At 39.0% G+C, this 16,995-nt stretch overlaps 1 protein-coding gene across 2 annotated transcripts in view; it reads left to right on the top strand.

Annotated features, from left to right (window-relative positions):
- nhlrc2 (NHL repeat containing 2) overlaps window positions 1-10,701 on the top strand; it is a 26,368-nt gene extending 15,667 nt beyond the window's left edge. For both annotated transcript variants that reach the window (XM_017696016.2, XM_017696017.2), the window contains exons 8-11: window positions 1,652-1,774; window positions 1,939-2,148; window positions 4,472-4,694; window positions 8,360-10,701. In XM_017696016.2, the coding sequence (XP_017551505.1) occupies window positions 1,652-1,774; window positions 1,939-2,148; window positions 4,472-4,694; window positions 8,360-8,616 (813 nt within the window). In that variant the 3' untranslated portion in view covers window positions 8,617-10,701. The remainder of the gene's footprint in view (window positions 1-1,651; window positions 1,775-1,938; window positions 2,149-4,471; window positions 4,695-8,359) is intronic.
- The last annotated feature ends 6,294 nt before the right edge of the window (window positions 10,702-16,995 follow it).

Here is a 16,995-nt window from a genome sequence, read left to right as displayed (position 1 = left end):
CTCTTGTGTGCTTTTTACGGTCCAAAAGAAAAAAAAGTCAATACCCGTGGTTAACCTTGATCCGTCATGATGATCTGGAGAGGAGATAGCTGTGTCCTTCTTATTTACATATCCTGCACACTTTGCTTTTGGCTCAATAGGAGCCTACTTTTTACCTGTTTCAAGGACATTAAATTATTTTAAAAGATTTATAAAATAGGTTGTCCCCTATAGATTCTTCAGAACGTGGTTTATATGCTGTTAATGATATGAACTCATGCCGTCAGAAGGGAAATAAAGTTCCCTACTTTCTTCTTCCATGTAGGGTTGCTTTGGAGGGCAGTCAGATGAGGGCCGTGTGATTCCCTCTGTGCCTGCTTTGTTGGCAATGTGGCCAGCCATTCCTTTCCATGCTCCTAATCATCATCAGTTTGTGTTCTCTGCCCTGCAGCACTTTGTCTTCCTCTCTCATATGGAGAGTCTGGCAACCGCTCTTTAAGTAGGGGGAAAAACTGTCTGTAATCCAGATCAGTTTAAAAAATGCTCACGTGGAGAGATTAAAGTTTTTATGGGTTCATAAATTATTGCAGCGACATGTCAGATTTGAAGGCATTGTAACGATGTGCTGTTAAATTTTTACAAGTTTGCTCAGGCAAAAATGCAGGTTTTTCAAACCGCTTTGTAGTGTAAGGAGACATTTTAATAAATGAGGCTGGGGAGCAATTATGATCATGTACTGAACCAAGGCGACCTAGACGGAAAAAATATTTCGCTCAGTTCCACCCCATAATGAAGACATTTTTCAGATGTGAGATTTCCGTCCCACAGCCTGCCTTTTCCGTTGGCAGGCGATAAGAATGGATTGTATTGCTCTGCGCTTGCTCGATAGATTTGTATGTAATTATGTTCTTTCCTGCCTTGTTAGATGAGTTGATTGGTAAATTAAACAAGTCTGGCTGTGGCTCCCGTGGAGTGAAGTGACAAAGGAAGCTTGTTTCTAATTTGCCATGCTCATAGATGCATTACAACATGACCTCACTGTCTTGGTGTGGTTTCCTCCTATTTAATGGTTCAGCATGTTGACTTGCTCAGAATGACAGCACAACTGTGGTGCATTCAGCCCACACCTGATGCCCAGGCTTGTCAGCATGTGATTGGCCTTTATAACTTTTAGCACAAATGGATGTGGGCTAAACTACTATAGGCTAAATTGTCAGATGTGTAAATTATTTATAACAAAAAATGGGGAGTTCAAAATGGGCTGTGGAGCTCAATGTGTGACTGTATGGAGGGGTCAGTTTTGATTTGCCTGATATGGGCCCTTGAAAGACCTCATATAACAAAGAACAAAATTTTATATTTTTTATTTATTTTGCATTCTGAAAAAAATTGGAATTCATCATTTTGGTGGTGTCAATGTGTTGGGTTTTGTGACGCATCCCCAATATTTTGAGCCTAAAATAGTTTACCTCTAACCATTAGTGTCAAGGTTATGAGTTGTTTTAGCCCAGACTGCTTTTTAATGCTATTTATTTGTAAGGGATAAAGATAAGTTGAACAAAGGTTATATAAAATAATTAGAATTGCTACATAAACCCACACAATCAGAATATAGTTACATTAAGAAATGGGTTCTTTTTAAAGACCTCTTTCTTCTCTTTGTTTTTGACAGAATCTTTTCGCCTTTGGAGATGTGGACGGTAAAGGTGTAGATGCCAAGCTCCAGCATCCATTAGGAGTGGCCTGGGATGCAAGCAGCAGCTTGTTGTATGTGACCGACTCTTACAACCACAAGGTCTGTCTGCTGAAGAGAATAAAGTTGTACTTTCTGGACCTTTTATTCCCTTACAGTGGCATCTATTTTATAGGTTTCGCACTGTATTTGTTCACATTTGTCATGCAGTGAGCAGACACAGATGTCTTTTCATGGGCATTACAAAGCATGGCTTTCTGTTCCAGATCAAAGTAGTGGACCCTAAGACTAAGCAGTGTAGGGTGCTGGCAGGCACTGGTGAAGCAAGCGATGTGTTTGGCCCAGGCTTCACAGAATCCAGCTTTAATGAGCCTGGAGGCCTCTGTGTGGCCGAGGGGGGCAAGCTGCTGTATGTAGCGGACACCAACAACCATCACATCAAAGTGCTGGACCTGGAGACAAAAAAAGTCTCCCTGGTGAGTGGTAAATGTGGAGTTTTGTTAACGCATGTACACTGTATGGACAAAAGTATTGGGACACACCTCTTAATGATTGAATCCAGTCACATTGCCACAGGTGTATTAAATCACCTAGCCATGCAGTCTGCTTTTACGAACATTTGTGAAAGAATGGGTCATTCTAAAGGGCTCAGTGAATTAGAGCATGGTGCTGTAATAGGATGCCACTGTTGCAACAAGTGAGTTTGCAGAATTTCTTCCCCACTGGATATTCCACTATCAACTGTGAGTGGTATCATTTGAAAAGATTAAGTGTTTAGGAACCTCAGCCACAAAGTGTCAGACCACGTAAAGTTATGGAGCGAGTCGTTGAGTGCTGAGGCGCATAGTGCATAAAAGTTGCCAATGCTCTGCTGACTCAATAACATCCAAACCTCCTCTGGCATCAACATCCGTGCAAAAACTGTGCACCAGGATCTTCATGGCATGGGTTTCCATGGCCGAGCAGCTGCATGCAAGCCATACATCAAGCACAGTGCCAAGTGTCGGATGGAGTGGAGTAAATCACGCCGCCACTGAACTCTGGAGCAGTGGACATGTATTCTGTGGTGTGATGAATCACAGTTCTCTCTCACTGGCATTCTGATGTACGAGTCTGGGTTTGGCAAATGCCAGGAGAATGTTACCTGCTTGACTGCATTGTGCCAAATGTAAAGTTTGGTGGAGGAGGGATAATGCTATGGAGTGGTTTTTCAGGGGTTGGCCTAGAACCCTTATTTCCAGTGAAGGGAAATATTAATGCTTTGGAATAACAAGACAATTTTGAGAATAGTATGCTTCCAACTTTGTGGGAACAGTTGGAGGAAGGCCCTTTTCTGGTCCAGCATGATGGTGTACATCAGTGTACAAAGCAAGGTCCATAAAGGCATGGTTGAGTCAGTTTGGTGTGGAAGAACTTGACTGGCCCTCACAGAGCCCTGACCTCAAGCCTGACAAACACCTTTGGGATGAACTACAACAGAGATTGTCAGCCAGGCCCTGTCATACATCAGTGCCTGACCTCACAAATGCTCTTCTGGATGAATGGACAAAAAAAAAAATCCCACAGATACACTCAAATCTTGTGGAAAGGCTTCCCCAGAAGAGCTCTTATAGCTGAAAAGTGGGGTCCAACTCCATATTAATGGGATGTCATAAAAGTTCCTGTGGGTGTAATGTGTAGGTGTCCTAATACTTTTACCCATGTGGTGTATGTGTTGGCTATGTATCATCCTAAATCATCTATGCTTCAGTTTTGCTATCTAGTACCTCTCTCTCTCTCTCTCTCTCTCTCTCTCTCTCTCTCTCTCTCTCTCTCTCTCTCTCTCTCTCTCTCTCTCTCTCTCTCTCTCTCTCTCTCTCTCTCTCTCTCTCTCTCTCTCTCTCTCTCTCTCTGACATATTATAATATCATAAATCATTGCAAAAGCTTTTCTGAACAAATTGTGGGCATTGTCAGTTTAACTGTTTAAAAGTTAAAGTGTACTATCCAGGTGCATGTCTCATTAAACAGCAATTTATATGCTGACCACATGGTGTAGGTATCTAAGGTTTCAGTTCAGAATTGCAAGATTAAATTTTGACCGTACTGAAAGTCCAAGAAAGCATAATTGGTCCTGCTTAATTGCATTAAATGTTGAACTAATGACTATACTACTGTGCAAAAGTCTTAGGCACCCAAGACTATATTTATTTGCTGTGAAAAGTGTTATTTGAATAAACAAAATTTTAGAATCTTAATAATGATTTTATATATATTTTATGGATGTTAGTGTGTTTGTTTAACCATTTTGAAACCTCTCCTCGAGGAAGCCCAGTATTATATGTAGTTAAAAAGCAACTCCTGGTCTGACCAATCAGTGCTTCAGTAAATTGTGCTCATGATGATTCAATAGATGATATTAACAAGTCTCTGTGGTGGCTGTGAAGGTGTCAAGGAAAAATATGGACCCAATAAATTCTTATTACTTTTTATTGTTTTTATGTTTATTTGAATTATGAATATGACTTTATTCTAATGTATATTGTATTAAACTCACTGCTGAGGTAAATTGTTTAAAAAAATTTGCTTAGATGCCTAAAACTGTCGCACAGTACTGTGTGTGTGTGTGTGTGTGTGTGTGTGTATGTATTGCCATTAGTTCAACATTTAATGCATTTTATGCAATTAAGCAGGACAAATTATGCTTTCTTGGCCTATATAGGTTAAGTAGCTGGATTTATGTAAATGTAAATATGTAAAAAAACAAACCATGATATGTGAGAATCTTCATATTGGCCACTTCTACTTTGTCTTCCTCCAGTTTCCTATTTCAGTGGAGGAAGTGGATGCTCTTCGTGTCACTACAGCCTCTACTACTGCAGTCAGAAAGGTTCCCAAGCTGCCCAAGTCAGCCCCTGTGCTCAGTAAGACTGCACTGCCAGTGTCAGCAGGGCAGGACATCAGTATGAACCTCAGCCTGACGTTACCTGCTGGGACCAAACTGACCAAAGAGGCCCCCAGCTTCTGGAGTCTGTCTGCTGAAGGTACTGTTTCTATATTTATCTTAGGTTAGAACATTTAGAGTCTATTCGTCCAATAACAGGAATCAGAAGGATAAGAAAACCACATGTATGATATAAAGAAGATTTGTGAGGTTTTGTTTCATTGTAAATCATCCTTAGCGAGGTGGATAGCCTTGGGTTTAAGCATTGCTGGAAGGGGTTGTTTGTTGGAGTGCTTTGTTCACACATTTTCACCAGGCTGCAGGGACCAGCCGGCCACACTGGGAGAGATTCCAAGGAAAAAATTAACGATTCCACTGGGCCTCAGAACACAAGCAGGCTCTCTCTCCTCCCCTCACCTTCTCTCTCCTTATTTCTTCATCTCCCACTTGATCATTTTATTACTATTGCACAGGTTCCCTCTCTCTCCAACATTATCAAAACAATATTACAGATAAAACCCATGTTTTCATTAGCAAATTGCAATGTAGTCCTTCTGAGATTCTCCTCTGCTGTAATTGAACAAATGAATAACAACTAATTTCACTGACCCAGTTCCTTGTAAATGTATTTCTCAGTAAGCTAGAGCTCGAATGGTCCCTGAGGACTGTAGAAAGTAATTGCCGTGATGTTCATGATGAGCACTGCACCAGTCTGGTGCATTTTGGTACTTGAATGTGGTGAAGAGAACTGCCTGCTTCGCCAGGAAAGGGCAGTCTGACTGACATGAAAATCACCAATCTGAAATCAATTTAGTATAACATGCAACAATCCCAAATCATTGCTTTAGTATAACATGCAGCAAAAGTACACACCCCAACTGTCTCACCTTTTAGCTTCTTAAAGCTTCAAATGAAAGCATTGAATAACTTTGAGATGTAAACTTTGCACACATTTTTTTGAATCCACTACTTTAGGCCCATCCCCATAAGTATGATTTTTCTCAACAAAATTTTGAGTGTGGGGAAAAGACACAAAAGGAATTACAAATAGATTCTTTGAGTAAAACCCGAATTCCAATGTTGACAAAATATTTAATGTTCAAGTGGATAAACTTTGTTTTTTGCAAATATTCACTCATTTTGAATTTGATGCCTGCAACACGTTCCAAAGAAGTTGTGACAGGGGCAACAAAAGACTGGGAAAGTTGAGGAATGCTCAAAAAACACCTGTTTGGAACATTCCACAGGTAAACAGGTTAATTGGAAACAGGTGAGTGTCATGATTGGGTATAAAGTTAGCATCCCTCAAAGGCTTAGTAAGCAAAGCAAAGGCTTAGTAAGCACAAGCAACTTTGTAAACAACTAAATGAGAAAATAGTCCACCAGTTTAAGAACAACGTTTCTCAACCTGCAATTGCAAGGAATTTAGGGATTTCATCATCTATTATGTCCGTAATATCAAAAGATTCAGAGAATCTGGAAAAATCTCTGCAAGTAAGCGGCAAGGCAGAAAACCAACATTGAATGCCCGTGACCTTCGATCCCTCAGGCAGCACTGCATTAAAAACCAACATCATTCTTTAACGGATATTACCACATGGGCTCAGGAACAGTTCAGAAAACCACTGTCAGTGAACACAGTTCGTCGCTCCATCTACAAGTGCAAGTTAAAACTCTGCCATGCAAAGCGAAAGCCATATATCAACAACACCCAGAAACGCCGCCGGCTTCTCTGGGCCCGAGCTCATCTGAGATGGACTGATGCAAAGTGGAAAAGTGTCCTGTGGTCTGACGAGTCCACATTGCAAATTGTTTTTGGAAATCCTCTGTGTCCTCTGGGCCAAAGAGGAAAAGGACTGTCTGGATTGTTATCAGCGCAATGTTCAAAAGCCAGCATCTCTGATGGTATGGGGGTGTGTTAGGGCCCATGGCATGGGTAACTTGCACATCTGTGAAGGCCCCATTAATGCTGAAAGGTACATACAGGTTTTGGAGCAACATATGCTGCCATCCAAGCAACGTCTTTTTCAGGGACGTCCCTGCTTATTTCAGCAAGTGTTACAACAGCGTGGCTTCGTAGTAAAAGAGTGCGGGTACTAGACTGGCCTGCCTGCAGTCCAGACCTGTCTCAAATTCAAAATGTGTGTCGCAAAATACAACAATGGAGACCCCGGATTGTTGAGCAACTGAAGTTGTACATCAAGCAAGAATAGGAAAGAATTCCACCTACAAAGCGTCAACAATTAGTGTCCTCAGTTCCCAAATGCTTATTGAGTGTTGTTAAAAGGAAAGGTGATGTAACACACTTGTTTGGAACATGTTGCAGGCATCAAATTCAAAATGAGTGAATATTTGCAAAAAACAAAGTTTCAATTTGAACATTAAATATTTTGTCTTTGTAGTGTATTCAATTGAATACAGGTTGAAAGGGATTTGCAAATCATCATATTTTATTTTTGTTTTACACAACATCCCAACTTCATTGGAATTGGGGTTGTAATAGTGATGATGAATTGAAACCTTTTCTTTGAAGCACTTCAAATAAAAGGAGTACACACTGGATACACCACATTCTACAAAACAACCGGTTTGAACAGACTAGGCTACACCTAGATGAATAAAAGCTATAAGTTCTATACATTTGCTAAGTTGTTCTAAGTTACTCTCATTCCCCAGTCTTTCTTTACTTTACTTTCAGCTAAAAACAATTTGAATGCATAACCTATTTTGTCGATTAGTCGTAGCATGGTCTGTTATGTCCTTTCACTTTTAACAAGAGCCATGTTTACCAAATGAGGGAAAGTTGTTGTTGATGATGATGAATCATAAGAGTTGGTCTCCATGCTAGGCTAGGTCAGCGTCTAATCCTGGCTTTTCCTTTCCTTTCGCCATTAACTTACTATAATCTGATGTCTGCTGAACTTGCCTCCAACTGCAACTCACTACATGGAAGGTGATGGAATTGGCATGTTTTGCATTGTTTGTACATTGTGTTATATGTGGTATACCAGTCTGATAGTAACGACTAATACCTTAAAAAGAATATGAACCAGTATGTAGGCCACTACTATTGAAAAGACCTTAACTGTTTGAAAAACTGTTCTTTCATCGACAGAAGTGCGTACACCCAGACATGCAGGAATTTAATTTAAAGAAATATTTTTGTAAATGAGATGTGTGAGCATTACAAACCTTTTAAAGGTATAAAGAACCTTCCCATATTTGATTGATTGGTAATGGAGGTGTCAACAGTATCTCTTTTGTGTGGCTTACCTGTGTTGAAGTAAGAGAGTCAGATAAAATTATGGTATTAAGAAAATTAAAAAATTGCAGACTTGATTGTGTGCATGTCTGTGTTAAGCCTGGTTTGCTCCCTCTCCTCCCCCCTATGTGTTTAGTGTGTGTTTGGTTGGATGCCGTCCTTATTCAGTTTGGCGCTTGTTTTCTTGTATGCCCTTGGTACGAGGCCACTAGCACACAGATACTGCAGACTAAGTGCAATGGGCTCCCTCAGTTCAGACCACGTCAACAACCTTGTTAAATGAGGGGGCTACCGTTCAACACGAAAAGATGTTCACCCTTATCGAGTGGATGCCTGTGTGTATGCTAACTGACCTCACCAGCTGGAGGAGAAATGTTCCATTTCATTTACACACACACAGCATCACAGTGTCCTGGGTCTTTTTAAAGAATCGTCAGTCAGTGGTTTTGCTGTAAATGCTGTTGACTTATGACTGAGGTTCACTGTGTTCTTGTCCTCTGCAGGTAATGAGTGGTTACTGGAAGGACAGGCTGTGACTGGTGACATCGCCAATCTATCCCAGCCTCTCTCCATCATCTGCTCTGTCCCAGCTCAGCCTCAGTCCACAGACCCTGTGCTAACCCTCAGCGCCTGGGTCTATTGCTGCCTCTCAGAAGGAGGAGCCTGCATGATGAAAGTGGTGTCCTTTACGCAGCCTCTGCTTATTGGCTCTGAACGCAAGAGTGGCACTGTTGCTGTGATGCTAACACACGCATTCTAAATCAAGCACTTGGGGTTTTTTTTTGTTTGTTTTTATTATTATTATTATTGTGTATTTATTTTGCACAGCATGTTGATACAAATACTGTAACGCAGAGGTTTCTAACCTTGGTGCTGAAGTCTTCCTGCCCTGTATTTTTTAGTTTTGTCTTCATTACTGTGTCCAGTCCAGCTAAGCAGCAAAATAATATGGGATGACTTAAAACAAGGAATTCACTAAGGTTTGTATGTCTTACATATATATGTGTGTGTGTGTGTGTGTGTGTGTATATATATGAAGCAAATAATTCATTTTATGTTACATGCATGTACATTAGGGATGCACCAGTACAGGAATTTTGGGCCATTTTTGTGCTCTGCTACTGTCGATATTGATATGAGATGAGATACGCAAAGGTTTGTGCACCCCTGGACAAATGTACATGTTTTGTTGATTGAAGTAAAAATAAGTTAACACACTTTGTTTTATTGCAGTTACTTTTTTTCTGAATTTAGCATATTGGAGAGAATATTTTTACAGCAACAAAAAATAAACAGAAATTGTGCATTGCACATTAGCAGAAAAATGCTATGTTTAAGGATGGATTTAGAGGCTGTTTTCACTTATTTGTACTTAGAAAATCAACAAAATATGTAATTTGACCAGAGGTATTCAAACTTTTGCATATTTGTAAAATCCACCTGGATTTCTCTCTTTCACCTATGGACATATTTAGTGTGCCCTGTAAAAGCAGGACATTTAGGTGACACTGGGCTAAAATATGTCCTCGTAATGATCAGTTTGATACGTCAGCCAAATCTAAACATCTGCCTGTTGATGACATTTATTTTATCTGCAGATACATTGTATGATTCTGATATCCTTGTGCATCCCTAGTATACACATTTAAGCCATTGTGCATATGAATTGACAGTTGTTGTACAGAGTGATCCACTGATCATGTATCATGTCCACTGATAAGAATCTGATAATCGTGTCTTTGTGTAGTTTTAAAAAGAGCTAGAAAATCCAGAACAAAGTGCCTTTTTCTGAGAAGTGCGTATTCAATTCAATATTACCTAGCTGCATTGGCTCTGTTTGGCTGAAGGCTTTGTTGTAGTCAGGCAGTGACATCAGTTTCTCCCACCTCATATCTGATGTACCTTTATCTTTTCAGTGAAGTCCAAACAGCAGAAGTACATCTTTTACTTTAGTACATCTTTTCAAAACCGGTTTGAACCGCATTCGTATTCTCACACAGTCGTTTTGGCATAGACCGTACCGCACATTTGAAAATGTAAAGGAAGAAAACAAACCTCTTTAGAGCACTTCACTATGCTAATGAAATGGAAGTATGCAGCAATGTAATTAATTCAGAAAATGTGAGGATATGCTCATTATTTTCACAAGTTGGAGTGTATTTGGATGTTGTTCATGGTTAGTAATTTTCATTTTGATTCATAGTATGCATAGCCAAGTAATCCGGGCCATATTAGCATATAAGCAGGAGCCTATAAGCGGCGGTAAAGATGGTGCTGGGCTGTTCAGTCTATTGCTATAGCTTTATTACTTTGCTTGAATTTCACACTATTTATGCATTATCCTATAATACAACAGTGTGATTGAGTAACAGTAAGCAGTTCTTTCACTGCTTGTTTACAAGGTCCAAGTTCCTTTAAAATTGAGACTGTATACAATATTGTACATTGTCATGTAGTAACATTTATTTAACTCATTCAAGTTTTTTTTTTTTTTTTTTTTTTTTTTTTTTTTTTAAAAACAAGTGAGTGATGAGCAATTAAGACAAGACAGCTCAAATATGATGGAAAAAGAAAACGGCCAAGAATGGGTTTAAGTTGAAATTAAGCTTTACCTTGTTATACTTGTTATAGTTCAGACTACTGTTACTTATGGACTGTGTTTACAGACTATTTGAACAGATCCAGAGTGCAGGATAATGTTTCTGGCTTGGCTCACTTACAGTTAATGGCTTTCTCTCTCTCATCCAGAGGCAGCTCTTTTTATTACACAGCATCTATATTTTGCACTTTAGCAGACTATTTGGAGCAATTAATATAATAAACATTATTTTACTATTCAACTGTTCGTTCAGTGTCTGCTGATTTGTTGATTCTCAGTTTAAAATGATGCTTCAGATGAAATGTTTTTATCCTGTTAACTATTTGTTCAACAGCAAGTGAAAGTTTACGATGTCATGATGACCTTGAGCCTCGGTGTAACTACATGCCATTAGGAATTATATGCCTCCCTGATTTGCAACCTGAGTTTGTCTGAAATCACGGACCAGTTTCATTACATATTTATGACCCGTCACTCACCCATGTGCTGACTGCACTTTTATCTATTCAGCCTTGATGGCTTGCATTGGCACTCAAAGTAGCCATGCTGCTTCCTTGTGTTACATGAATATTCCAATCATTTTTCAAAATTCCTTCTTAATACGGTCTTTGAGATGAAAACGAAGTCTTTCAGAGTTATTAGAAGTGAAATGGTGCATGCTGACTGATTTCATTACGGTGGTGGTGATTGGGTACAGTCAAGTATAGCCATAGTATTTATTATCTAAAATGACCAATGTGTCTTCTGAGTTTTATATGGAATGCCGATGATTGATTAAATAGTGGTAAATATGAAAAAAATTTCTTTGGCACTCTTGCCTTACACTACTACAGTGCTCTTTTATGCCTTACAACAAGACTGTCTTTTCTAAAACAATATCTCAGGAATCGCAGCGTATTCAGAACCATTTCATGTAATAGATAGATAGATAGATAGATAGATAGATAGATAGATAGATAGATAGATAGATAGATAGATACTTTATTGATCCCCATGGAAATTTAGCAATAATGTCCTGTGAGGCAGCTTTAAAGGTTATTCCACTGTTTTTGTTCTGCATAATTCAGTCACTAAGATATAAACATTGATGTTGAACGAGAAGGCCTGGCTCACAGTCTCCACTCTAATTCATCCCAAAGGTGTTCTATCGGGTTGAGGTTAGGACCTTGCTTTGTGCACTGGTGTGCAGTCATGTTGGAACTGGAAGGGCCATCCCCAAACTGTTTCCACAAAGTTGGGAGCATGAAATTATTTATAATCTCTTGGTCTGCTGAAGCATTAACAGTTCTTTTTACTGGAGCTAAGGGGCCGATCCCAACTCCTGAAAAACAACCCCACACCATAATCCCCCCTCCACCAAACTTTACACTTGTCACAGTGCAATCAGACAAGTACCGTTCTTCTGGCAACCACCAAACCCAGACTTGTCCTTCGGCTTGCCAGATGGAGAAGCGTGATTCATCACTCCAGAGAACACGTCTCCACTGCTCTAGTCCAGTGGCAGCGGTTTACAGCACTGCATTTGACGCTTTGCATTGCGCTTGGTGATGTAAGGCTTAGATGCAGCTGCTCAGCCGTAGAAACTCATCCCACAAAGCTCTCTACAGTGTTCTTGAGCTAATCTGAAGGCCACATGAAGTTTGGAGGTCTGTAGTGATTGACTCTGCAGAAAGTTGCTGACCTCTGCGCTCTATGTGCCTCAGCATCCGCTGTCATTTTACCTGGCCTACCACTTTGTGGCTGAGCTGCTGTTGTTCCCAATCGCTTCCACTTTGTTATAATACCACTGACAGTTGACGGTGGGATATTTAGTAGTGAGGAAATTTCACAACTTGACTTGTTGCACAGGTGGCATCTGATCAAGGTACCATGCTGGAAGTCACTGAGTTCCTGAGAGCGACCCATGCTTTCATAAATGTTTGTAGAAGCAGTCTGCATGTGTGGGTGCTTGGTTTTATACACCTGTGGCCATGGAAGCGAATGGAATTCACCTGAATTCAATTATTTGGATGGGTGAGTGAATACTTTTGGAAATATACTCTATATAGCACAGATATAGCCATTGTATTCACTATCCAAAGCCTACACAGGTTTTTAAATGCAATGTTGATCATTATAAAATAGATGAATCTGAAAAATCTTAATAATTTCTGTGATAACTTTCTGTGAGGGAGATGTTAAAGACATTAGATTGTTCCTATCAGTATTGCTGTGAACAGTTCAGACTGGTTCATGTTTTTATATGTAATGCTGATTATGGTAAAATAGTTGTAATTCTTTGAGTGCTATTTTGCTATTTTTAGTACCATTAAAAATGTCTAGGACATTAGGGCACACATTTGTGGCCATATAATAACTTTTTATTGTTATATTTATATTTATAGTGTTGAATCAGTTCAGCACTGTGCACATACCTTAATAGTTAAGTTTATCTAGAACAGCACATTCTACATCAAACCACTCTGAATGACTTTGTTGCTAATTTTAATGATTTGATTATGCACAAAAATGATAGATTCTAAAAATGGTGGAAATGTTATTCTCAATTAACCAATTAATAATAGTCCTGATATATATGGCACTCCAGCACAAACTATGCCATACAGTCTGAAAATAAAAGGTTTCTAAATTTATATTCAATCTTTCCATTATGTGGAGGTTCCTCATAACTTTAAAAACATCCACAAAACTTGTATATCTAGCTTCCAAAGATCCACTTAAAGTGGTTCTTGAATAATATCACTTCGAAGAAGCCTGTTTGACACTTCTTCTTTTTAGGAGTGTATGAATTGCAAATACGTTGCCAGGGCCTTTTTGGCTTTTTCTCTGCAACAAGAATTAGTGGTAATTGGTGAATTGCATGAAATGACAGAGTAGCCGAGCGCTGTTGTGATTTATATGCTGCTTGGTTTCTCTGTATGAGAAATGGATTATGTCAGGTTGAGTGAATAAGACTGATTTGGAGCTACTTGACAATGTGGCTAAAATGCAGAGTATGATGGAAAACACTCATCCTGGGCATCACAGTGGCAGCAGCCTTTTTGTCAAGCGCAGTTCCCTGTTCAGAAAATATGACGTAATGTTTTGAGAGCTATATCGCCAAACTGCTTTGCAGGAAATCTGCAAGGAGTTAGAGGGAAAAAGAGAGTTTTGAAGCTAAACTGATAAGGGTAACCTTTCATGCTGAGCTTTGTTGGCATTGTGTGTGTGTGTTTCTCATCACTATAAACACCCCTCAGTGCCCCTGTTCACTTCAGTACGTTTGGCTTGCAAGCAGCGCACCATTAAGTCCTATATCAATACTGCAGCCTCCTTTACTGCCCTCACACTGCCCTGCAGGCAGAGACTTCCTATATATCTACTATTGTGAACAATGTCTTTGAAAAAAAATATTCTGAATGTATTTATCAAATTCATTTTTGCAATGTTAGAAAAATAGCCAAAAATATATATTTGTGAAATAAATTTTTAAAATGTATTTATTTTTGTTATATTTTTCCAATTTTATGTAGTTTTAACATGGGTTACAGATAGTATGCATGAACTAAATGAACAGTGCTGACATACGTATGCATTTAAAATAAGAAGATATCAAATCACTGAACTGCTTTTTCACAGTGCAACATCCACAACACTTGCTTTTGCCATGTTAAAGGTTCATTTGGTAATATTTAAAATTTAGATACTGGAATACAAATTCATTTCAAAAGGTTTTTCCAAAGAGTGAAGTGCATTAGACAATATTTTAACAATTTTTAAATTTTTTTAATGTATTTGATAAATACATTTATATACATAATTTTTTTTATGGTACACTTTTATGTGTAATATTTCATCATGCATTTTGAAATAAATATATTAAAATAAATGTGGTTTATATATGTTTGGAATGTATTTCAGGCATGGACTGCAGTTTGTTAAAAATGTGTTTGAAATATATAAAAATACATGTCTGTACGTTTTTTCTATATGGGAATTGTGACAGTAAGTTTTTCTTGAACCGAGCATTTCTCATCAGACCTCTCTGGATTGTTTACATCATTGTAAACAATTTTTGATGACTAATTATGCAGCCAGTATATATTGGTTTGTACTCACATCTCAATGCAGCATGATGTTAAGAGAAATCAAAAAAGAGAAGCTGAAATTAAGTTCCTTTAACACAACATTATATCCTCAGGTGTTATTTGAGCATGATACACTGTTTCAAATGCCAGCCAGTTGTCCACGGCAGATTTGGCAGGTGCAAATCTGAGATGCAGTCTCACGCCAGTAGTGGGTCTCAGTGGTAGCCTGGGAGGTTTTAAATTCACTGTTAAGTGTGGTGTGTGTTTCACATTAGCATGTAGAGGAGTATCAGTTTCTGTGTGTGTGGGGTGAATTCCTCCATATGCAGTGTAAAGACAGATTATGTGTTGTGTTAATTGGACTCTCACTTCGGGGTTGATGCCAGGCAGGGTGATGATTATAGCACGCTGTAATGTGAAAGTGTTTTTAATAGAGCAGCTGGGGACCTGACCAGACTTAACGGACTGTCGCCTGTAGGAAAGGCATAACAGAGCTAACACCATCCGCTATGTGAAATATTTACTCTGTGCTTAACTCACTGAACCTTTGGCCATCTGTTTATGTGTGTTTATCTACTGTACGTAAAGTTTGCCGAAAAAACAGGCGTTTTCAAAGGCTAGGGGCCAAGAAAAAACTAGAGATATCAGTGTTCCCCTGATAAAACCCCCTGTCCACAGATGTATTTATGAATGGAAGAATCTGGGAAATACTGTGATAAACAACATATAGATGTTCAGGTGTGGCATGACTGAATATAACTGAATGTACAGTGTCGAGTACAGTGCCGTGCAAAAGTCAGAGACCACCCTTCATTCATTTAACTTCCAGTCAAAATGGACATGAAGTGCAAGTGTCAGGAGGGAAAAAAGCAGAACACGTATACATCAGAAAATTATACAGATGCCTCAATAGCTAAATGTAAATGTAATATGAGCAAAACAAGGCATATAAAGTTCTTAGAAGTTGATTGTATTTTCTGCTTCTCGTGATCCAAGTAATCCCAAACACATTCAGTGATGTTTCAATCTGGACTCTGGGGTGGTCAGGCCATTGTTCTGAGAACATCAGCCGCTCCTTTGCTTGATTTGCAGATTTTCTTCTTTCTCGGTAATGGTTTCTTTCAGACTCAGCCTAGTGTTGAGTTGTCTTCTCACAGTGGAAGGATGGACAGAAACACAGGGATTTTTGAAGCAAGAGGGGAGCTTTATTTTCTCCTCTCTCTCTCTCAAAGATAAAAGCTTTACTGTTTATCAGATGGTGACAGTTTTGCTGTAGTGGTGGTCTAGGACTTTTGCAGAGTGCTGTATGTAGATCTCTGTATCTGTATATATTTTTTGCAGTGGTCACACAAACAGTTTTGTGTCTGTCCAAATGGCACAGAAGCACTTACGACATCCCTTTTAATTATTGTATATTCCACCTTAGAGTGCATTATTTATTCAATTATTCACAATGATAAGAATGGGTGTTCCTCACTGGGAATGAGAGGGGGAAACGGATAAATAATGAATTCTGCTGGGGCACTATAATGGAGAGAAGTGAAGAGGAAAATGAAAACAGTACTTTACATTCTGGAGACATTCATTTGTTCCTTCATTTTGGCTTTTGACTTTCATTAAAATGGCATGAACCCAAAGTAAAGAGACTGATGTGGATGGAAATTTAAGGTGTTTCAGTTACTAAAATGTAGCTGTTTGTTCCTGGCCCAAAAGTTATTGGTGCACTGTGTATGTGAACTGTCATGGAAGTGATGGAAACATGTCACGCTTAAATAACCATTTACCCTTTGAACCTTGAACTGATCTACAGTGAATTAAACCTTTAACGATACACCGCTTTTAAAAACCATAACTGTTTTTATGTCAGAATGCTACTTGGGTTTCAGGGATAGAGAGATACTCATCGGCTATCTCACTTCATCAGACATCACTAAAGCTCTTTGAGCAATGTTTCCCTCATTTTCACATAATGTCCCTCAACTGGTCCTGAAACGCTGAGTCCATAAACAGGAAGCTGTCACTGAAGATGATGAAGTACCGTTGGCTTTGCCGTAGCCCTCATGCCAGTGTCAACACAAGGCACCAGGTCCCTCACCAGACACAACGCAGCACAATGCACACATCTCTTCTGAAGCCATCAAACCTCACCAACACTGTTGCACCTTGTTCTATTTACTCTCTGCAGTGACAGTTTCAGTCGGCTTTCTTGGCAACACAAAGTTACAAGCGACATTAAAAGGCCCAAACTGAATTTTCCACTTTTGGAGGAAGAAATTCATGTAGTGCATGAACATTTTTCTAAATATACTATTCACTCCCTTGTTCAGAAATGGACAAACAGATGACTGTTTTAAATGAACTGTTTTTGTATGTTTTACATTTTTCTCCAGCAGCTCTTTATAAAATGTCATGATGAATGGACCAACAGAAGTAATTCTAAATTACTTGTTCCATTAACTTACTTTAGAAGTTA

The sequence above is a fragment of the Pygocentrus nattereri genome, chromosome 13 (assembly GCF_015220715.1).
Source record: "Pygocentrus nattereri isolate fPygNat1 chromosome 13, fPygNat1.pri, whole genome shotgun sequence".
Classification (NCBI taxonomy): domain Eukaryota; kingdom Metazoa; phylum Chordata; class Actinopteri; order Characiformes; family Serrasalmidae; genus Pygocentrus; species Pygocentrus nattereri.
The sequence above is the reverse complement of the archived record's forward strand: the minus strand, read 5'-3'. Positions and strand labels throughout refer to the sequence as shown.